The sequence below is a fragment of the Lates calcarifer genome, linkage group LG24, assembly GCF_001640805.2.
Source record: "Lates calcarifer isolate ASB-BC8 linkage group LG24, TLL_Latcal_v3, whole genome shotgun sequence".
Taxonomy (NCBI): domain Eukaryota; kingdom Metazoa; phylum Chordata; class Actinopteri; family Centropomidae; genus Lates; species Lates calcarifer.
In genome coordinates this window covers 16,453,714-16,476,386 of record NC_066856.1, presented here as the reverse complement: position 1 = coordinate 16,476,386, position 22,673 = coordinate 16,453,714, and the positions used below count along the sequence as shown (strand labels likewise).

The 22,673-nt window shown below is 43.8% G+C and overlaps 1 protein-coding gene and 1 long non-coding RNA gene across 2 annotated transcripts in view; one reads left to right on the top strand and one right to left on the bottom strand.

Annotated features, from left to right (window-relative positions):
- The first annotated feature begins 324 nt into the window (after positions 1-324).
- gli3 (GLI family zinc finger 3) overlaps positions 325-22,673 on the top strand; it is a 90,790-nt gene continuing 68,441 nt past the window's right edge. Inside the window, exons 1-2 of the mRNA XM_018700797.2 lie at positions 325-787; positions 17,109-17,282. Of these exons, the coding sequence (XP_018556313.1) occupies positions 17,150-17,282 (133 nt within the window). The 5' untranslated portion in view covers positions 325-787; positions 17,109-17,149. The remainder of the gene's footprint in view (positions 788-17,108; positions 17,283-22,673) is intronic.
- The window catches only part of LOC108900016 (uncharacterized), a 30,601-nt gene continuing 25,569 nt past the window's right edge, over positions 17,642-22,673 (bottom strand). Inside the window, exon 3 of the long non-coding RNA XR_007809418.1 lies at positions 17,642-17,705. This is a non-coding gene — a long non-coding RNA (uncharacterized LOC108900016). The remainder of the gene's footprint in view (positions 17,706-22,673) is intronic.

Here is a 22,673-nt window from a genome sequence, read left to right as displayed (position 1 = left end):
TAGAAGTAGCAAGCAAATAGGAAATGAATCACAAATATAAAAGAAAATCAACTGTCTTTTAAGTAAAAATATAAATTTATACAGGGATTTATCTAAAAATGAAATGAACCTTGTTTAATCAAGGTCAGTTTGTACTGTACTTTGTTTATGTGTTAAGAAGGCCTATGAGCAAGAAAGGGGTGGTTTAATATTGGTTTGTGCTCCAGTTGTTATAATATTCTGTCCAGTAAAGGCCAAAGTTTCCAAAATACTAACTTCAAGAAAGAAAGAAAGAAAGAAAGGAAGGAAGAAAAAGAAAGAAAGAAAGGGGGTACACAAAATGAAAAAAGGAGGGAGGCAGTGAGTAAAGGAGGGAGCAATCCGAAGGGAGGAGTCAAGCGAGGGAAGGAGCAGCTGGAGACCCACACTTCGCCCTCTCTCTTCTCCCTCGAAAAAGCGCTCTAAATGTAATAACAACTCTCCACGCGCTTCTCCGTGACGCTTATGTTGTTTTTACGCACATCTGCGGTCTGCTATCGGCAGATATTATCGGCAGGCTGATGGTGTTAGTCCGGCGGTGGTGGTTGAACACAGCAAACTGTGAGAAGGAGGAGAAAGACAGGCAAGAGGAAAAACTCTGGCAGCGTCGTTTTGGAGTTGGAGTTGCAGCGTAAAAAAAAGTCCCAGGCAACTCTAGAGGCACATCTGCAACTTAGGGAAGAGCAGAAGAAGAAAGAAGAGAAATCATTTTTTTCTGAGAAGATTAAAAAAAAGTCAAGAAGTACAGAGGGAAAACACCCTGAAAGAAGTAAGTACTCAAATCCACACAGGCGGAATAGACTTTAAACATTGTTGCGCTTATTTGTCTTGCTTGTAAAGTTTGGAGACCCAGTCAGCAGAGGTTTCACATTTCATACAAGTTAAGATGTGGTCATGAAGTGGATTAACTGCGGGAACATTCAGTATGAAACAGAAGCTTTTTTTTTTTAATACAACGATGAAAAGCTTCGACCAGGGATCCCAAAACCGAGCCGAAAACGCAGCACAGATCCGTGTTCCACTTGGCCTGGGTGTGATTTATTCACTGTGAAATAAGTGTGGGTTGTTAGAAACCCCGGATGGCACGCTTCACAAGTATCCGACAGACAGATGTGCTGTTTAAAAACTAGTTTGAAGCTGCGAGCAAGTTCAGCGTTAACGGGGGAAACTTTGTTGTTGGATCTCTGCTGTGTTTAAAGACAAAAACACGTGTGGGGAGTTTTGAGCTGCAACTTTTGAACTTCTGTAGACGTGAAACTTTACTGGACATTTGCCTAAAGAAACGCGCGTGTGGTTGTGGGTGGATGGGGGGGGGGGCATGCATATTTATGTGCATGTGTGATCATATTTCAGCGTCTATTGATTCTGTTGGACTTACTGAAAACGTTGATGAGATATGAGAAGACACAGGGACACTATTTTTTTTTAACACGACCAAGCCTGTGGCTGACCCTTAACTTGACCTTTAACATGCAAACTAAATTAATTTTACAGCCCATCATGTTGTTTAAACATTTCTTACAAGACTGGTTTTGTAATGTCAAAGCTTAAAAGTCAGTTGAGGCCTTATTTTTGGATACACACATGAAATGTGCCAAAATGTCCATTCTTACATTTAGATTCATATTTATCACTGAATTGTTATTTTTCAACAAGTGAAAATTACTTGATGCCACTGAGGTGGAATAATTAGTTATTTTTCTAGTTTACTTTCTTTTTTCCTGCACAAACAAGTGTCAGTATTCTGTGAAGCAAATCATTCAAGAGCAGGAAATCATTCTTGTTTACAATGTGATTGTCAAGTTTTTTTTAATTATCTGGTTCACATAAAGAAAAATATTTCAGGTTACATCAGTAGATCACAGCGTGTTTGAAGGCATGTGCAATGTGCTCAGAGAAATTTAAGCCCATTACAGTGGGGTCTGCAGCCCGGCAGGGGTCCGTGTGTGGAGTTTAATGTGGCCCCCAAGCAAAATAAGAAATAGTATAAATCCACTATAATTTAGTTTAGTAGAATTCAGATGAATTAGCATAATTAAAACAGTAGATGAGGATGACTAATGCAGTCATAGGTTTGTGCCTCTCAAGGGCAGTCATTCATTTAAAAACAAAAATCAACACTGAAAAAACAAACTCTCACATGGGCTCAGGCAGAGTGAAAAAAAATCTCTAACAGAAGTCTGTGTGTTCATTTTGGGGGTGTGGGGGACATGAAAACTGTTTGAGAGCCCCCCTCCCTTTGAGCCTCCACATGTGCAGATATTTGTTTGAAACTTTCCCTCCTGTCCTCGCCAGCTGTTCCACATTTTATCTGCTCGCCTGCTCTCGGGTTTCACGCGGACGACGAGGGGTCCGAGGTGCTCAACCATGCGGTGCAGCTCAAATCCTCCTTTTTTTGACACTTGGCAAATTATTAACGGAGGTCTGGCCGCCTTGAGACGGAGCAGTGGCTGAAACACACCAAATAAGATGTTTAACAGCGCAAGTTCACACAGATAAAAAATCTCCTTTTAGTTATTTTTATGAGGCAGTTCCATCATTCATCTTGGCTGTGGATTTGGCTTTGAGCAGAGGCTTTTTTCTACATTTGCCTAATAAAATAAAAAAGGGACTGTCACATAAATTGCCATTTAATATTTCCTCTATTTTATTTATAATAACAAAATAACATTTCACAGGCCTCACATGTGGAAAATGAATCACTGTCTAAATGTTGGCATAAAATATAACAACACATGACACATCAGGCCTTTAACCACTCACATTTTAGGCCTAATATCTTATATTTTAAAATAACAGCATGAGAGTCATTTGTAATTATAATTTTATTTGTATAGACAGGACTGTACTTTTTTCTCCTGTATGTTTTCACATTTTGTGGCCTGTGACTTGTTAATTAAGGATTTTTAAAATAATTAAAAATACTACTCAATTACCTCTATATCATTATTACTGTGGGCCAAAATTATGACAGCATTTTATTTTTAATGTGCAGGCAGAATATAAGAGATGATATTTTCTACCAGTCTTCAAATTTTCAGTGACTCGAGTTTAATATTCTACAGAACAATATTACATATAATTAATGACTTTAATATCTGTTTTTTACACAGCAGTCTAGATGTCACTACACTTTCCAGATATGTTTTGTAAAATAAATAATATAATCTGCATATTATAAAATATTTATATAGCAATCTTATATGTGCACAATTACAATTATTGTTGCTAGTATTATGGGTGATACTAATGTCAAACAGGTGCACCTTTACCAAGAAAAAAAGACTTTTCCTCATTATGATGCAGCAGCAGTGATGAATGCAGCAGTGTTTAAGATGCTAATCTGCAGGAATGAGATGCACTACTCAGAGCCATCCGCTTACTGTAGCCAGCAAAGATGCATCACCGCCACTCTCTGCCTCTACAGCTCCATACTATATGCGAGAAATACAGGCGGATAACGTCTCCCTCTCCAGGAGTCAGTCCGTCAGATAGCAGCAGTAGCAGCGTACTGTTTTTATCTCAACTTTAAGCACTCCTTTAAGTAGAATTATGCATAGCGACACTTGGCCCGGGACACCCGTGACCTGGCAGAATAAGGGACCTGTCATGTTAATGCAGGGAGATGACATGCTATTAGCTTTTGAGGTATGGCCCTCTCCTCTTTTTTTTTTTTTTTTTTTTTTTTTTTAAAGGCCTCGCATTAACAGCTAAAGGCAGCTTCTGTCCTCAGGCCTTTTACACCCCGCAGGAAGAATACCTGTTATCAGGTTTGTATGCAAGAGGTCCTAATGAGCTGTGTTGTTGTGCTAATGCCGCGACCTGAAGCCCTCAAAGAGGTGGCAAATGTTTTGTTAAAATGAGGGTAATGTGAGGGAAGTTGATTTTCCTCCAGATAATGAGGATTGTTGTGTGTTTTTAGTGTTAGTTTTCTTGTTTTGTAGGTTGGGTGTTTTTCCCTGTTTTTCTTTAATTTCTTGTTTCCTGGGAGGGTAAAGGACTCAGAGCTGCAACTATCCTTACAAGTTTTAATTGTGTATAGTAGAACACAGTAACCACCTGACCAGTGAAAGTTTGGTGTAATTCCCTGCATAATATGATTAGCAGTTGCTTCCCTTGCATATAACTGGTGTAGTTGAATAGATGGCCCCCAAAAGAAATCGTACTTTGATGATTTGGTACTTTGATATGTTGACATCAAATGAAACAGACACAGTGGGGAAAGAAAGAGGACAAGTCAGACAGAGGTAGTGATTGAGGGAAAAAAAAGGCTGTGCATGAGAGCGTGTGTGTGTGTGTGTGTGTGTGTGTGTGAGCTGGTGTGGTTTGCGTGGCACGGAGGAGTGCAGTGAAAAGTTGGGCTGAGATGGCAAACCTGAGGAGCGTCAAAAACGTCTGGATGCATTTGCGTGCGAGCGGAGACAAGAGGGGGTCTTCGGGTGTGCAAGGGCTTCTCCTTGGCCTCCTAATCCCCAGGCCCAGCCATCCCTTCAGGGCATGCCTCAGATCTGGCTCTCTGGCTCTCCGTGCGGACGACCCAGCTCCGCCAGCAGATTTAATATGCTATGTGTTCCTGCTCCCCCAGCTCCCCTCCACCTCAACCATCATTGTCCCAGAGTGGGACCCCCACTCCCCGCTTCAAGGAGCCTGCTAAAGGCACCTTTCAAGCCGGGTGATGTCTTTGGATAAGGCGTACGATTGGGGGTGGGGGGAGGGGTGGAGAGGGGGTGAGACTCAAGATATCGTACTGTAATTTTAGATATGTATATTACTCACATTCAGGAATCTTAATACACTCAGGGCTTTTGCAAACAGGACAGGACAGTCACTCAAAATGCATACATGTACATGCATTCTGCTTCTTATTCACACTTCTTTTTCTCCTTTAACTCATACACAAACTTATATGTTTAGTTTTTATTTCGTCTCTTTTCTCTTTTTCTTTTTCCTCCTCTCATGGGAGCAACCTCTCTTTTTTTCATTTGTCTGAAGAAATAAGAAATGGAAGGAAAAAAAGTGGGAGCTCAAGTTGCCTTAGCAGGGGCTGAGAGAGGGCTGGTTTGTTTTCCATGGCTTTGGCCTGTTGGAAACTCCAAGTGGACCTGACAATTAGTCTGGTCAACTCCTCTCCCAGAGTGAGGCACCGAAGACGGCAATAAAAATAAAAAAAGGAAAGAAAAAAAGGGGAAAAAATGGGGTAAAAACAGTCAAATAAATTTGAATCAAGTGATTTGAATTTACGATTGATGAAGTTACGTTTGACAGCTTAACATAAGCCCCGTTGTAGGTCATGGTAAATTTTATATGCAGGTTTGGAGTGTGAGAATGCAGAGTGTGCCAGCTAGCGGCTGCGTTTTCCTTTCTCACACACTTGAGGAGAAACAGGACAGGTCGCGCCTGCATGAGGGCGCCGCTCATCCCCTCCTCTGTTTGCCGTAGCTGCCGTAAAAATGTCTTTAAGTCTGCCGTCTGAAGTATAGCAGCAAGAGGTGAAGTGCTTTTTTTGGTGGGGGGGGGTTGGACATTTGCTTGCCGGGCTGCGTTGTGTGTACGTGTGTGTGTAAAGTTGAAGTGCCTAAAGACACAAGTTTCCCGAGGCCGGGGCTGTTATTGCAGATGTGGCATTGTGTCAGCTTTGATGGGAGCCGGTAGTGGCATCCGTGAGGGGGTCTGTGCTTTCTCGTCCGGGGTGGTGATTGGGGGACAGATGAACCAGCTGCTTGCTGTGAACAATGATCTGTCACTTACCCCTGCTTCTTGATGTGTGAAGCCATGAGTCAGGCTCTGTCTACCCTAAGACACCAGTGTCTACACACGTTTTTTCCTCCTCTAAAATGATCTGAACTGAGAAAGAAAAAAACTATATTGGTAACTGTGCTTTTTTTAAAATCAACCTGTCTTTACCCCAGTAATTAAGTTGTGTATTGTCATGCAGTAATGCTCTCAATGTGAGTCCTATGTGTTTACAATCCCATGCTGCTTGTAGTTGTCTTTCAGTTGGACTTATCCCTGAGTCTTGTTGCATCCTGGAGTGGTGGTCAAGGACGGCGCTATTGTTTGAATGTCAAATGTAAATCCCAAGGTTAATACCTGAAAGAAGCACAGACCCAGACATTCTCTCTGCTCTCCAAACATGTTTAGATGAGTACCTCTTCCCCCACTCTGTGCCTTCATTTCCTTCTGCTGTGGACTTGGGGCAAGTTGGAAGAGGAGGGCGGCGGGCATCCCGTATAAACCCCTCTAGTGTGTTCTTCTCAGCAATGAATGCTAACAGACCCTGGCTCTAATAATGCCTCATCTTAAAAAAACAAAAGGGGAACTCTACTATCTGAGCAAATTGCTGCCCCAACCTGAAAGAGCCCTCCTTTGACAGCGCAGCATTTGAAGACTAATCGTTTTTTCTCATGCAAAGCACGCTGTTTTAAGAGCCCGGGCCGCGGAAAGAGAGGGGGCTGTGTTTTAACAATACTCCGCAGGGAGTGAGGAACAGGGTTTGGGGAAAGGAGGTAGGGTTGGAGGGGGGTTCTTCTCTCCTTTGCTCCACAGACAAAGCCCAGTTCCTTTCAGTTCAGGGTTGCATGGGGGGTAGGGTGCGTGGGGAAGAGGAGGGAGCATCCAAGAGTTTGAGTTCCTTGAAAGAGAGGGACTCCAGCCGTTTTAATGACAGTTTGTCATCATGGCTCCTCCACCTTGGAGGGAAATGTAGGCCCGGCCTTGCAGTGACAGGCCTGGAAAAAAGTGGGCCTGAGAAAATTTATAGAGAAATAGAAATATTAACGTGTACATGGGGCCCTAAAACGGCTTTGGCTATTCCTGCCAGACTGGTCTTTTTATTAAGAGGGGTCGACATGCTTTGGAAATATATCTTATTCATGAAGAAAGCCAGGTTAGACTTCCCAAAGAATTCATTATGTTCCCCCAGATGCGGCTTTGCGGGTTGCAGCCGTCCCTTGGAGGACGTGGAGCGTGGAGCGCGACATTGTAAAGCCTCCCTTAGCGGGCACGGGAGTGCGAAGGGTTCCATTTGTCAAAGGTGCTGGAGTCTTTTCCCTCCTCAACACTTTCCCGGCTCAGCCTCAAACTCATTGTCTCAGCAAAGGCAGGACATTAGTCACCGCAACGCCACGGGAGCCTGCAGGGCTAAGGACCAGTGCTCTGGAGCATGGGCTAGGACAGAAGGGGAGAGGGAAGAATGGAAGGGAGGGGAGGGAGTAACGGAAAAGGTGAGGGAAGGGCAACCAAGCAGGAGGAAATGTGGGGTAGATGGAAAGTGAGGAAGAGAGAAGATGAGAGCGCAGAGTATGTGTGTGGGAGAGGGAGTAAGACCATGAGGGGGTTGGAGGGAGTGGAGTCTGTAGCTCTACCTCAGGGCTCAGTATGTAAGCCCCTGTCTACCCCCCAAAGCTGCTTTCACAAAGAGATTTACAAGACAGGTCTCCGGTGTGCTTTGCTGCCCTGCATTATGAGTGAGTGAGTGAGTGTGTAAATGTATGTGCGTGTCTTGCTGAAATGGACCTTTCTTTTTTTTCCTTTTCTTAAGGCTTGCTTTATTTTTTTGCATCATCTATGCAAGAAAGACATTCACCCAAATTTACCAATCCAGGCAGGTCAGACTCACAACAGCCCCAGTGGAGCAGTGTGAATAACCTATTCCCCCTGGTGGCAGGGTGTGTGTGTCTGCGGGTGTGTGTGCATTCATGTGTGAATGTATTTCACAGATTCACACATACAAGGGATCCTGTTAGCTTTTGGAATTATTTATAAAGCCTGGCTTTTGTGTGGCGCTCTAAGTCCCTGTCTCCTCCCATTACTGCCTATGACTCTACCTGGGCTTCCTTCAGCCCCCAAATGCTCCCTCAGCCACCCTCCCAGCACAAGGAACTGAGTTTGGTGTTAGAGCTAAACCCTTTACAGCTACTAGTTTCCAGAGAGAGACACGTTTTCTCTCTTTGTATTTATGTACTGGCTAAAGATTTTCTCTCTTTTGGAAAAACAGTTTTCTCATTTAGAAAGTCATAATATGTGGAGGCCAATACAATCTATACACACCAGAGAGACACACAAAGTTATACAGACCCATCCCATATGGTCCTGATTACCGTGTAATCCAGGAAAGTTTTTTCCCCCTTTTTCTTGCACGGACCGAGCGGGGGTGAAGGTTTTAGTGTGTTTGAGATGGTTTATGTTAATGTTGCTTTTATTGAAACAAGCTGGGATGTGATTATAGTCCTGCTCGGTACATATGAGCAGCGAACTGCTCTAGTTTCCCCATCTCCCTCTGGCATAGAGATCAATGCAAACCAGCTAACGCAGGGTAATAAGCCATTAGTACACACATTGTTGGAGAGATTTACATACATCGACCAGCAAACTGATAAACTAGGTTCCGTGTCCTAGAGGTAAGAATTATTGTGTGTTTGAGTGATTAGCTGAATGATTGCCAGGTTAGGGAGTGTGTGTGTGTGTGAACCATCGCTGGGTGATCTCCTCCCTGTGACTACAAGTCCTGTGTGATAGGTGCCAGATTGCGTAGCTGAGAGCCAGGTTGTCTCTGCTTGTCAGGAGAGAGCAGGGTGGAGGAGGGGAGATGTGAGGATGATTACAGTACACTGTTCCTCTGATCTGATTCATCACTAACTGTCTCTCCTGCAAAGGGTGAACTTATTATCCCTGTCTCTCCTTCCACCGTGGAGCCAGCTGCTCTCCATGCTTCCCAATTAACCCCAGGCACCCGTCAAATGCTCCAATTAAGGCCTCCTCCTCCTCCTCCTCCTCCTCACAAATTTATTTGCCTGCGTTAGCCGTCCCAGCTCGGGTCGGGATGCTCGAACACGCGGCAGAGGTGAGTGAGTGAGCCGGCAAGCGTTGAGCATGTTTGTTTAGGAGCTGTCCTAAGCAATGGCATTACAGCTCCCAGATTTATTTGAGGCGGGGTTGAAAACAGCTGAAACGAGTAAATACACCCAGATGTTTGGCTCCCTCACGATGAAGTCGGCGGGCCTGAGGGGGCTGCTTCTCTAATGACAGTCTTGTTCCTCACTCTTTATGCCGGGGATTTTCAGGGGGCCATTTTGTGACTGTGCGCCTTCTGAGTTTATGGGAAGTTTTTTTTTGTTGGAATGCTCGGAAGTGCCGCGAGGTTTACGGCATCTCATTCCAGTGTTGTGTGGTGTGATATTGCCTTGGTATTTCAGTTGCGTGAGTCTTTCACGGGGCTGAGAGTTTCTTCCCAACTCAGCTTTTCAAAATCCAAAATATTCAGCTGTGTGTTTTTGATGCATTGGTTTCTGATGAGCAACAGCATGTGTGTGTGTCTTTGTGTGTAGGAGTGTTGCTGTAGGTGAGATACAGGTTCGGCAGCACTGCCAAATCCTCTGAGACTTGTGTGTGTATGTGTGTGTGTGTGTGTAGCCTATGAGCTGGCGCAGAGGGATGGGGGGGCTCTGTGTCTGATATGAAAGTGAAGGGAGAGAGTTGTCTCCCGACGCTGCCGTTGGGAGAGCCGTCAGGGAGCTAGAAGTCTCTGGGACTCCCTCTGAGCTTCAGCTGTCTTTGATCTCTCTACTCCACTGTGGTATACTCCATATTGCTCTATAGAACACATTCTCACCTGCCGCCAATTCACACACAGACCCACGGGTCACATGGAGACTTTAGTACGCTCCACTTACAAGGGCCGGCAAACCCATTTGTTTTCTAATGAAAGAAGCACTCATACAACTTAGAAAAAAACTTTTCAAACAACAACTGTAATAAAAAAAGACACAATATACTTATTATTTACATTATCAGTTAATCAATAAAATTCCAGAAAATGGTAAAACGAGCGTTTCCAGAGCCAATGGTGGCGTCCAAACCCCAAAGATATTCAGTTTACAATTATATAAAAACAGAAAAGCAGGTCCCACTTTTTAGAAGCGGGTACCATCAAATGTTTGGCATTTTTGCTTGATTACTGACTGATTGGTTAATCAAGTAAGCACTTCAGCAGTAGATAATATACACAGCTCTGAGTAATGGGTGATTTGAAGCTGATGAAAATAGACCCATTTTGTCATAGTTTTTTATAACTGTGATTCATTTTTCTGTTGGTTTAAGACCAGTGCAGCCACCTCATTAAGTGCACGTACTGTACTGTGTGAGTGTACTCTCACCCCTTTCTTCTCCTGTCTATCACTGACATGTTGAATTAAGGTTGGAGTGCTGATAGAGTGACTTTATTTAAAGGTATTTTTCAGCCCGACTGATGAGAGATAAGACAAATGCAAAGATACAAGAAGAATCATCCGTTTCTGCATCTGAGGAATGTGTGACCCAGTGTTACCCTTTTGGAAACGTTCCCATCCACACAGGAAGTCTAGCATTAAAGCGATGCCATTTCTTCATTTTTCTCTTCTTTTGCTCCCTCTCTCCCTGCATTCCTTTGACTGACTGCAGCGCATTTCAGGACAGCTTCATTCAGCATTCCTTTACATCCCGATTTATTTGCCCACCCCTCTTATGTTTTTTCCTTCCCACTCCCCCCAAGTCTCCCTCTGTTTAGGTCCGGCTTTATCATGCGAGAGCCAAACACCAAGACAACTTCATCTCATCCAATTTTCACCCCTTTAATTCGGTTTAAATGGCATGGCCGCGAGGGCCAGGACGGGAATTAATAAGAGCCAATAAAGCTCGCCACTGGGGCATCGAGGCCAGTCTTTAAGTAAACATTATGACTTCTTGAGGGGGGATTCAGGGGCAGCGCTTGATGAATTGTGGCGGGGCTTGGGAAGGGCTAATTTCTCACTTAGCCGTCCTGATGGGGCTAGCTAATAGGCCTTGCTTTGCCTGGCTGATTGTCTGCTGGCTTTATTATTGTGCATTATCGCGCTGCCCCCTGGCTGTTGTTAGCGTTCAGCCCCAGAGACGCCAGGGCCCGTCATTAATCACATAGCACCACTGACTCACTCAGTTCCAACACTTATCCCAATGACACAGAGGAAGGAAGGGAAGGAAAGAGAGATAGAAAGGAGGAGGGGAAGAAAGAGAGTAGGAGTGGGAGTATACACAAAATCAGTAAACTGGAAAACCGAACTGAAGAAAGGGGGAACTTCAAGTTGGCAGGACGGTTTCACAATGACTCCATAACCTGTAGCTGTTCAGCCTCTGGATTGCTCTCAGTAGTTCAGTTTCCTTCAAATAACACTGCTCTTTGTTATACACTCCTGTCTAAGGCACTGAGGATAAGAGGAGCGTATTGTACAGTCCCCTGGGCTAAGTGTGAAGACCTTCTGTCGAAGCCATACCTGCTGCCACTACACTCACACAGGACCATCTATCTGCTTGATCCTTCCCTGAGTGCAGTGGGTGAGGAGGAGGCAGAGAGACATGTGTGTGTGAGGCTTTCATCAGTACAGGAATTTCTCTTCTTCCACTCATCTCCTCCCCGGGGTCCCCTGTCTTATTTATGTTCTGCACACAGTGATCGCACTTGCATACTGAAAGGTGTACAGAGCACCTGCTGCATCTACACCCGTGCACATCGTTGCGCAGCAAGGCTCACATGCTCTTAAACACAGTCGAATCAGTCCCTCTTTCTCTCTGTGCCATGCTCACACACACAGGCATTACACAGGAACTGCGCTCTCAAACAACACAGCATGTGGTGTAACACTCTTTTCGTTGTGAAAGTGCGGCGAAGGATGGTGTCGTCGCGCCCCGGTTGTGGTGTTGTGCAACGTGCCTTGTAAAGCCTTGTATGAAGAATGCCTCCACAAACAAGACTGTTTTTACTGGAGATGACAGGCCCACTGACAGGATACAGACCCTACTCTCCTGTGCTCTACATCATGTTCCATGTGCAGGGGCCACTTGAATAGAAACTTTAGCTATAGAGTGTGTGGTGGCTGCTAACTGGATTTCATGTGTGGATGCTGCACAAACAAAATCTACAATAAAGTAGGGAAAATAAATGCTAAACTTAATCTTGGCAAATTCAGGGCAAAAAACTTCTGCATATAGAAAAATGTTCATCTTCTATCTCAGGATCCTCATAGTATTTTGCTGAAGTAATAGGTTGCATTGTTTGCCTTGGCATCTAGTAAATGGCTGATCAAGCCTTTTCCCCCTTCTCACGAATCAAGAAGAGTGTCCGATCAAACAAAAGCTCTACCTTCTAGCATGGGGAGAAAATGAATCAAGTAGAAAACAAGGGAAACCAACACCGCACAACTGGGCCGCCACAGCAATAAAGCTGCCTGCATTATCCATTGTCTCAGCCTTCACAGCCCCACTTGCCCTGACACAAGTGGCTCACAACAAATGCAAAGTCAAAATATATAAATAAACAATCTAATAAGCGGGTGACTGTGGGGAAAAGGCGCAGGATTTCCATTGTGGTGCATGCTTTATTTGGCCCTTATCTACTGGGTAGCGAGCGCAAAAGACGCTTCATGTAAGCAATACGATTACATCGTGTGGGTTTGTTACCCAGGAATGTAAGATACACTCAGCTCATTCTGCTGTGCAATACACAGGGTCCCTCACCAGCCCTCCAAAGCATCTTAAGTGGAGAGGTCTGAGGGACCAAGACGTACGCGAGGATAATCTTATTAGCTCCGCTGAAAGCTACTGATGGGCTGTGTTTTTGCACTGTTTGTCCTTGACAAAAAAATATAAACACTCCTCATTTGCACAGGCTTTACATTTTGTGCAGTGCATTTGTGATAGCAGCCCAGCTTGTCTGGCAATGGAATATTATTATGATGTTGTACCTCTTAAGTAAAGATAAATTAAAGACAGGTAGGTTCTTTGTAAAATATTAAGGCAGAAAAAGCATGAAATGTGCTTTACATCTTTTCATGCAGAATTCACAAGATTATTTACTGCTTCAAAACAATGAATAATCTTAATTAATGAATCAACTTAAAGTTTTACAGTGTAGCTGTAAAAGGTGGGACTCACACATTGGTAGGATAATATGGAAACATGTAAATGACTAACAATCTGAATAGCTTAACCATGTCACAGTACACAATAGGGTGAGAAGGCCTAGTACTAACCCAGTTTGCATGTGCATATCTGGGATTTGATATGTGAATGTGTGTGTGTGTGTGTGGCGGGGTGTGACTAATTCCTGCTAAATGGCCCTTACTTGAGGGGCTGGTCCCCATCAGCTGTAGGCCAGACTTAGTGCCATCTGGGCACAATGTTAAGTTTCACTGGTGAATGGAAGCCACAGCCACCAAAATCCCCCAATCCCACCCCTCCCCTTCCCCTTTGCCTTCCAGGGCCAAGGGCAATCCATAAGTGCAGTGTTGAACACAGCATGGAAACCTAAGTATGTGGTTTCCCCAGAAAGCCATTGAGTTCAGGAACACCTCCTCAGTGGGGATTTTGAACCAATGACAGGTCCTCTAACCACCAGCAAGCACTTCCACTGTCTCCTTAAGGGGCCTCATCCCCTCACTGACCTTATCCAATGCAAACACATGCAGCCTGAGCCAGCGCATTCTGTTTTATTGCTAGATTCAGCTAATCTTGCTGAAGGGCTTAGACTCCTCCTCCCTCATTGCCCCTCAGTGTTTTAGTTATTCCAGCTGTGCAGGAGCCCTTAATGTTGTTGGCATAGCTGCGAAATGTGCAAAAACACACATTGTACACACAGGAAAACATGTGCAGGCATGCAGGGGCACAGTGAGGTGCACACACATGCATGCACGCATACGTGAAAACACACACACACAGTCTCACGCTCCTCCCTTTCCCCATTCATTTTCTCCCCCTCTTATCCCACTTTTGCTCACAATCTCCCTCAATCGTCTCCATCTCCCATCTCTCCCCTCCCCTCTAACTCGCTGCGCTGCGGTGCATTTGTGCAGTGTTGATAAGCCTAAGATAGCAGATCTCGGTGGTCGCTGATGTAATGATGATGAATGCCGCGGCATTGCCAGTCCCCCCCCCTCAGGGGGCCCTCGACACTGAACAGTCGCCCTAATGAAATGAACACAAATACAGTACCCCGTCTGTGAAGGGGGGTTGCCAAATCTAAGAAGACACTTCAAGAGTTTATATAGAAATGTCCCCCGGTTTCGGTGAGAGTCTGCCATGCATTTGCAAATGTGTTCCCAGTGAGAATGCAGTGGAACTGAAGGTACACCTTAAGCAGTTTATCATTAAAGTAAGCTTGTAAAGACATAGCCTGTAAATAACAAAGGGCAGTGATTTTTGATACTGTTAGCAGTTATTTAAGCTTGCATGAAGGGAAAAAAGTGAATTTCTTATATCAAAGGCAAAAGTTTATTTTAGTGTTACACTTTGATGTGTACAATTTGCAGATGACTTTCAACTCAGTGCCTTTGTCACCAAGGCGTATAATTTATGTTAAATTGATTTGCTTAATGTGCTTATAAAATAAGAATGTTTTTTTTTCTTTTTTCTGGGGGAACAGTCTGAATTGTGGTATTTTAAACCTGTTTAATCGCCTCCCTTTCTGTGTGGAAGGATTACAGTTGAGCACAAATAAAGATACACCCTCTTTCTCTCTTCTCTAATTGGGTGTAGGATAGACATTGCATGGGAAAGACATTAATATGAAATTAACATTTATTTTGGGTAACAACAGCAACCAGTGCCTCGCTGTAATTCCTTCTTTTGTGCCAGGCCTCTGTGACACACCATTGATGCAGGGTCTGTACAGAGGTCTCCATACAGATGTATACACAGATATTTCTGTGCTGTCTAATATAAATGTATATAAAAATCTGATTTCTGCATCTGGCTTGTAAGTAGATTAGAGTTCATCTTCTGTCCTTATATTAACATATTATGTAAAATGACAAACAGAGAAAAACTTTTTTCATATCAGGAATTGGCATTCTTTCCACATGATAATATCTTGATGTAAACACAGATGGAAGTGTCCTTGGTTTGGTGAATTTCTGAGCATGTTTTGAAGAGTGGGACAGAGCGAAAACGAGCAACACGAAAGGCGAAAGCAAAGACAGGAACATCTGCAGGATTGGGTGTGGGCGTCCAGGTCAGAGGGATTATGGGTGAAAAGGTCCTGCTTTTAATTGCTGCTTTGGAACTGTGGCCTGCCTTGTGGAACACAAAAGGCTGGTCAGACACGCTTCAGTGGCTTGGACTTGTGAATATTTGCCCGACCAGTGGAATGCCCCGCTTTCTCCTCACCTCCCCTACAAATCTCAGTCCTGACCCTCATATTCACTGCACTTTCACTGCTTTTTTTTTTTACTGTGATCTGACTCACCTGGGGGCAACAAGAAGATGCACGCATACATGTTTGCACACTCCACACACAAAGCATGTTAGGAGCTACTCAGTAACAGCTGTAAAATAGCTTCTCTCTTGGCTCTTTCCCAGCTACACTGCCTCTGCTCAAGTTCAGTCATTATGAATGATGTGATGATGGTTTCAAAGTTTTCTCTGATCCTGTCTGTTCCTTGAAATAAAAGTAAAAGAATGACACCTATGATCAGATGTCAGTGGAGAAACTGACAAATATGCACATGCAGACACACTGTACATGCTCTGCACATATTCTAACAATCAACTTGCTCATACTGCAAAGACCCCCAGAAATGAAAGCACTCCCCTCTATCAAATGCATCGCAGCAGTGATTTGAGATGATATCTGTGCAAGTAGGACAAAAATGTCTTTGGTTGTGGATGACGGCTACACATGTATGCATGTGGGAGTGATTAGAGGACAAGCTCTTGTTTAATTCTGTTTTGATTGGTAGGGGAGTAATTGCATTGTGTTTTTTTTTCCTTCTCTTTTTTTTGTAAGCCAGCAATTGCTTACAGATGTTGTCGGGTCAGAATGGATGACAGACTAGTTTTTTCAGGGGGTTGGGAAAAAAACAAACAAAGCGCACAGTGTTTGTCTGAAGTTTACCCCTCACCACTTCCCCCTCGCCTTCCCTCCTTGGGGAGTTGGTAGAAATCAGACCCCCCCCCACCCCACCCCAACATCCTTCTCTTGTAGTTGCAGCAGCAAGCCTCTGTTTGCATTATAGCTGACTTTACTGCTGGCTTTTGTATCCATGCATGTTTATAGGATGGGAGGACGATTAAATAGTACAGGTAGGGAATTAGCTGGTCTTTATTGGAAAGAAAATGTTAGTCAGACTAAATATTTTCAGTAATCATCCATGAATTATGGAGTCTAAGTAAAGGCTTTGTATTGGACCAAATGAAGCTGCCCTGTACTTTGTGTAAATGAGTAGTTGTGGTGTATCACCATGTTGTCTCCATAATCAGAGACCTCCATGACCTAGATAGAGTTGAGTTTGTAGACGGCCTCTGAGGTGCTGAACTGAGCAGCATGTCTGCTAGACTGTTGGCTGAACCCCTTCTAAACCCACAGACAGTATTAACTTGAACCACCTTTATTCTTTGAAAGAAAAATTGCCCGGCACCATGATATTCCCAAAAGGGCCTTCAAACAACCCTTGTTTTTTCAGGACTGTGAATGTTTCTCTCTCTGTGGTATCCCCTTAAGGTTTCTCCTTTCTCTCTGGAAAGGCTGCTAGAGCAGGATTATCAGTATATCCACAAGCTGCCTTTACTTCTATTCTGAGATATAAAACCTAGTCAGGATGTCCTGCCTTACTATGTTTATAGAGTAGTTTTACATATATATATATATATTTAACAAGAAGTCAGAAGTTTAGTGTGACATAGTTGAAAATAAGGTAAACCATATTTGGTTTTGGATATTTAACTACAGTTAGTGGAGAAGGATATCAGACTCTTGACAAGCAGATCAGAGCCCAGCAGGTTTGAGTTAAAATAAATCAGGGTGAGCTGGTGGATTGACCCGTGGTCTGCTCTGGGCATCATGAAAAGGGGGGATTGGATCTGAAGTTTTCCTCACAAGGTTCCCAGTGTTGAAGTCTTTTCTTGAGGCGGTCTATTGATAAAATGTTTAACGTGTGGTAGATCAAGCAAGGAATAAACAAATTGATGATGATTTATTTTGGTTGTACAAGTGGAGAGATGCTTTTAAAGAGAAAAATTTATATAACTGTCTGATTTAACTTATGATATCTTACTAACTTCTTGTTGTTACTCCTCGTCTCCACTAGTTATCCCGTCTCCATGAGGTGCTGAGGAATGAGCGATTGCCATGGAAAACCAGTCCCAGGCCAGTTCAGCAGCTGAGAAGAAGAAGAGAGTGGAGACCATTGTGGCGACCAAGGGCTCATCAGCGCGCAATGACATCAGTGAGAAGGCGGTGGCCTCCAGCACCACCTCAAACGGTACGTCACGTCTAACTGCACACTCAGCCACCCGTAGTTAATGTAAATATAATTTTTGTCTTTTAGAACACACCCAGTTTTGGGGGTATGGGTGGGAGATTGGTCCATTAGTCAGCTTACCACTTAATGGGATAATGGGAACATGGAATCCAAAACCATGAATGAATAATGATGACAGGACATATGTAAAAATGACTGCACAGCTGTTATTCAAGTGTTTTTTCACCTGATACAGTTGTAAGTAGATTAGTGTTTGCAGCCCATACACAGTAATACATTTTCAAAATATATGTATACACATTTCTTAAAGTTTTTGTTATTGATACATAGCCAGCGTTAGCATTAAAAGCTGTTTACTTACCAGTCTAGGGGAAACGTTGTAAATTCAACATCCATCTTCATTCCTTTACTCAGTGTCTCCAGCTGTGGAAAGCAACACCAATGTTAACTTGTGTTTTGCATCTGTTTCTATCACTTATTTTCTGCTACTTAAGTTAGCATGCTAACAAGCTAACCTTGGCCCATCCTGTCTCGTAATACCATTTTGTGATCGTGAGTAACTGTAGTGATCAGTCTGCCTAAATCCAACATAAGAAGATGAAGAATTAGAGAGATTAGAGAGGATGTATTCTAACCTCACATCTTATAAACGCAACAATGACTGAAGCTCTTGTTAAGTAATCAGCTGTAATGCTAATGTTAGCTATGTAAAGATAGCAAAAACTTACATATAACACCTTCAAGATAAAATCCAGCATTGACTCATCTTTTTTTTTTTGAGATTGGATATCGCCAATATATGTGCTAATGTGTGGTTACTCCATCATCTCAAGATCAACAAATTTTTGCCACTGAATCACATGTTTTATCCATTTTTATCCTCATTTTTGTCACAAAGGCTTGCAACATCTCTTTGTCAAGCATTTCTTGATATTTTCCAGACCTCTGTGAGCTTGAAATGGTGCTGTGGCTACAATACGTCACCTTCTGTCTCTTAACATATTTGAGCATCTGGGCCACTGATCTACTGGGGACCAAGGAATGTTTTTTTGTACCTATGCTCTCATTACTTTATGATGAAACTGACCAACTCCCAAAAACATGATTTAGACACGCACAGATCCACACTGATGACTGTTTACTTTTCCCTATTCTCATGGTTCACAGTGAGTCACATACAACGCTCACTGGTAGCAGAGCTTTGGCATGTTTACATAGCAATGTCTTCAACACATGCTATTAAAAGTGGTGTGGAGCTTACAGTTCATTAGGTCTGTCGTCATTCAGCCTTTCATTCTCAATTCAATTGCTGGAATGAGGAATATTAGAAGGCTTTTTTTACTGGAAGCCTTGGAGCATCAAGCTTAAGTCATAACAAAACTAGAGTTGAGATCACTAAGGCCTAAGCTGCAGCTGTGCTCATTAGCAGTGAGAGGATTTGAAAGATTTTGGGTACAGACGGATTGGCTCTAGTAGCTGGAGCTGGTGGCCTGATAGAGAGTTTTCTGTCACCCCCTCCCTAGACTTTGCTGTTGTCAAATATGATCATGCCCAAGTGTGAACAGAGAGACAAACACTCCAGGAAAGGGTAAATAAGCCGCTGTTACTTGGTCCCCATATGGGAGTTATCACAGGAAGTGGGTAAGGTAATGCATCCTGAAACATCTTGGGAACACTCTCACTCTTACTCATTCCCAGATGGCCAGCACTGTTTTATTAATTAAAGGTACAGCAAGGAAAAAAAGTTTGTTGTGGAAAAAGCATGGATGCAATTTGGCTCTTTGATTGTGAATTTTTTTTCATAATGTGCTGGTAATTACAGCTCTGAACAGCACCAGGATTGTCTTGAAAACCTTGCTTCTCCTACACTGACTTAGCCACGTCAGAAGATATGCTACAGCTTTAAGCAATGTTGCACCAAAAATACAGTAGTCTCATAATTCACTTGACGAGGGGGAGGGATGATAGTTATCTATGGAGAAAGGTCCCTTTTAGATCCCAATCTCTCTCTTGGAATCATAAGATAGCTTACACATTCTTTGTGTGGTTATAATTACAGCACATTCCCAAGTCGCCCCCAAAACTCATAACCTCTTATCAGGTGTAACCCTACACTCTCCTCAACTTTAACCCCCGTAGCCCTTGCCCCGCTACCTCCATCCAAACAAAAGGTAATTGTGAGCAGCTGTGGAACCCCAATGACTGGTTCTTCTTAGGAAGGCCCGGCGAAATATTTCCCCCCGTCAGGCAGAGTAGCGGCCCCTGATCTCGGCGCAGCGGAAACCCCGTGGTGCACCCGGCAAGTGTGCTACAATAAGTTGTGAAAAGTGGAAACTAAGTAGGAGGGGCAGGTGGAGCGGACATGGCGGATGTTTAGTTTGGTCTTGCCAAGCTAAACACAGAGAAGTACTGTGTCTTTTCTGTGATTGGGACCAGCTTGCAAATGGGTATTGATCTCATCAGATCTTGCAGCTGGTTAGCAAACAACTTTTGTCTGGAAACTGATTTAACTCTTAAAATCTCTACTTGCACGTGCACCACAGGGATAATTCTCAAGTTAGTGCTGTCCTGTGCCACTGCTCTGTCTTCCCCTCTTGTCCTCAGTCTGTAAGTTTTGTCCAAGTTGAGCAGTCTCAGAGTAATTATTGAGTCCTGGTAGAGCGTTCCCACATGGTTGGCTAAATGGTGGCTTCATCCTGTGTGCCATTCATCTCTGTGCCCCCTCCTCTTGCACTGACAGCTCAAAAGGGCCGACTGTGCCACAACAATGCTGTGATTGGTGCTCTTTAGGAGGGGTTCGGGGGAGGGTGCTCTCCCCTCCCACCCTCATCATTCGGCAGGCAGGTGGACCACAAAGTCTTCTGATTCTTTTGTTGGGTCCCGAGCTAAAAAAAAAAAAAAAAAAGATGTCCATGCTCCTTGGCTGAATAAATCCTGTCGTCATGGGATAATTTGCTAATAAAAAAAAAAAAGAAGAAGAAACAGGGTGGGGACAAAAGGGTTGATTATTTGGGAAAAAGAAGGGGGAAAAGTTTCTGGTTGGCTGGACTTTTATGATATGGGTGCTACTGATTTGAGCAAAGAGAGGGAGTTCATGTAAGTAATAGGATGAGGCCTCAAAAATAGGGTGGAGAAGAACTGGACACAGTTCAGAAAAATTGTCAGGGAATGCTGTTTTAACATAACAGAGCCCCTGTAAAGCAGTCTATGAAGTGGGTGAGATGGGACCTTTTAATGGTCATGCTTAAAAGGGCAAGAGCAAGGGTCTCTGAGGCAAACAAGTTAAGCCTTAAAGGGCAACAAATGTTAGGCTTTCGTGTAGGTTACCAGAAAAATCCCTAAGCAAATGGAGAGCGTGGCTAAAGTGTTTAAAGAAGAAAAAGGAACACTTGACTGCTTTGGGAAAAAAAATCTCCTGACGGGAAGAGAGAGAAGAATGATATGGAGAGAGAGGGGTGAGATAGAAGAAGAGTGAGGGGCCACCTTCTTTTTAGGCAGCCATTTAAATGATCAACAGTAAATAGAGGGGAATGTCATCTGACAGAAATAAAGTTCCCGTTAACAGCGGGGATGGAAAGTAATTTACAGATACGCTGTCCCCGCCATCTTTGTGCCTCCCAGATAAGGTTTCATTTCAGAAACGGATAGGAGACATTTTCACTTACGGGCCCCCATTCTGGGACACCTGTGATAACAGCTTGTGGACCCCTAATTGAAAATGGGTTTCAAAATGGATTTTCACTTTTCTTCCTCCCTCCTCTCTCCCCCTTCATACCCTCCCTCCCTCCCTCCGTCATGACTAACCCCCACCCCCCTCAACACCCAGCTCCATCCCTTGTTTCCTTGGCGTTCCCTTGTCATTGGCGGAGGGAGGCAATATTGGAAAGGCAGGGAGGGAGAAGGGAGGAAGGGAGGAAGGGAGGGAAGGAGAGAGAGAGAGAGGGAGGCTTGGGGGAAATGGAGTGTTGGGAGCGGATCATCCCTCAGCCTGTGTCACAGCTATGACAGCCGCGTGATCCGTCTTATTAATGAAATCATTGATCACTTGATGGGACTCATAATCAACTGTTTCTCCACTGTGTCCTGCCCAGTCTCCTCCTCCTCCTCCTCCCTCCTCGTGTTTCCACCTCTGCTTTTCACTTTTTAATCCTCGTTTTACCCCCCTAAAAGATGAACCACTTTGAGAAATAAAAGGATTAACAAATATATAAAATTAATGCGAACACCCAACCACTGCCCAACAGTAAATGCTGACAAATGATTCAGCGTCAGGAGATCTGATGGAGATTTGAAAATGTTGAGAATCACAAGAAATATATCCGCTCATTTTCTTAAATTTTCTATTACACAAAGCAAGCTGGTGGTCATTTTAAGAAATGCCCTACTTGTTCATGGATCATAACTACTAAAAGGTGATCTCTGCCATCTGTATTTGTGCTGTATGTATTTCATGGGGACCAGAGGAGGAAGCAGGGGGCCCCTCTGTTACCTTGCTCTGGGCTCTGCCTGTGGTGGCTAATGAGAGAGGACTGATGGAGGGATAAGGGACCTCATGGGAGCTCTAGCTGGCCCACGGGTCAAACAGCACAATGGAGGAGGCGTTATAGAGCCTGACACACAACCCCACACAGGAAAACTGGCTTTTAGTGTCAAAAGTCCTCTGTATGGTACATAAATAATACATACAAATACATAACAACTTATTCAATAAGCGGAATTGCACTGAAAAAAATAATTTATCCTCAACATGGCTGTTTTATACCTTAGATGAGGTATAAAACATAAAATCTACCTGCAGATTAGGATTTGTTAAGTCACACTGGATCCATGTGCACACACAGTGGATATGCTTTGCTTTCACTGGTGAGCCATAGCCATTTCATGGGCCTGTGCACTGAAGGCAATTTCCTGCAGCAGCAGGGGGACAGGCGTTTGGCAGAGCCACCTCGCAGGGGCCTGAGGCGCAGGATTAGCTTAGCCTCGCTGCTAATCAGGGCGGAGGGGAACCTCAGCTGCTCTGCCCAGTCCAGCCCAGCCCAGCCCAGCCTGGTTTCTGTTGTCTGGCACACTTCCGCCTGCTCAGATCTGCCTGCTGGAGCTCCACAGCTCCTTCACTGCTGGAGGATGTATATAAGCCACCTCCTCTGGACTTTTGCATGCTGTGGAGATGCTGCCAGAACTTAACTGTAGTGGAATTGCATCTTTGTTTTTTGGTCACTGCTCATCCTACTTGTTGTGGCAAGTGTTACAGCTCTAGACCTGAATGAAAACTTCCTCCTGTTTACTATAACTCAAATCTTATTTTTGAAGTTTTGGCCATTATTTTGTAACCAGCTGTTATGGTAACATCATACTTGCCACAGCAATTGTTGAAATCTGGGAAAGTTTAGC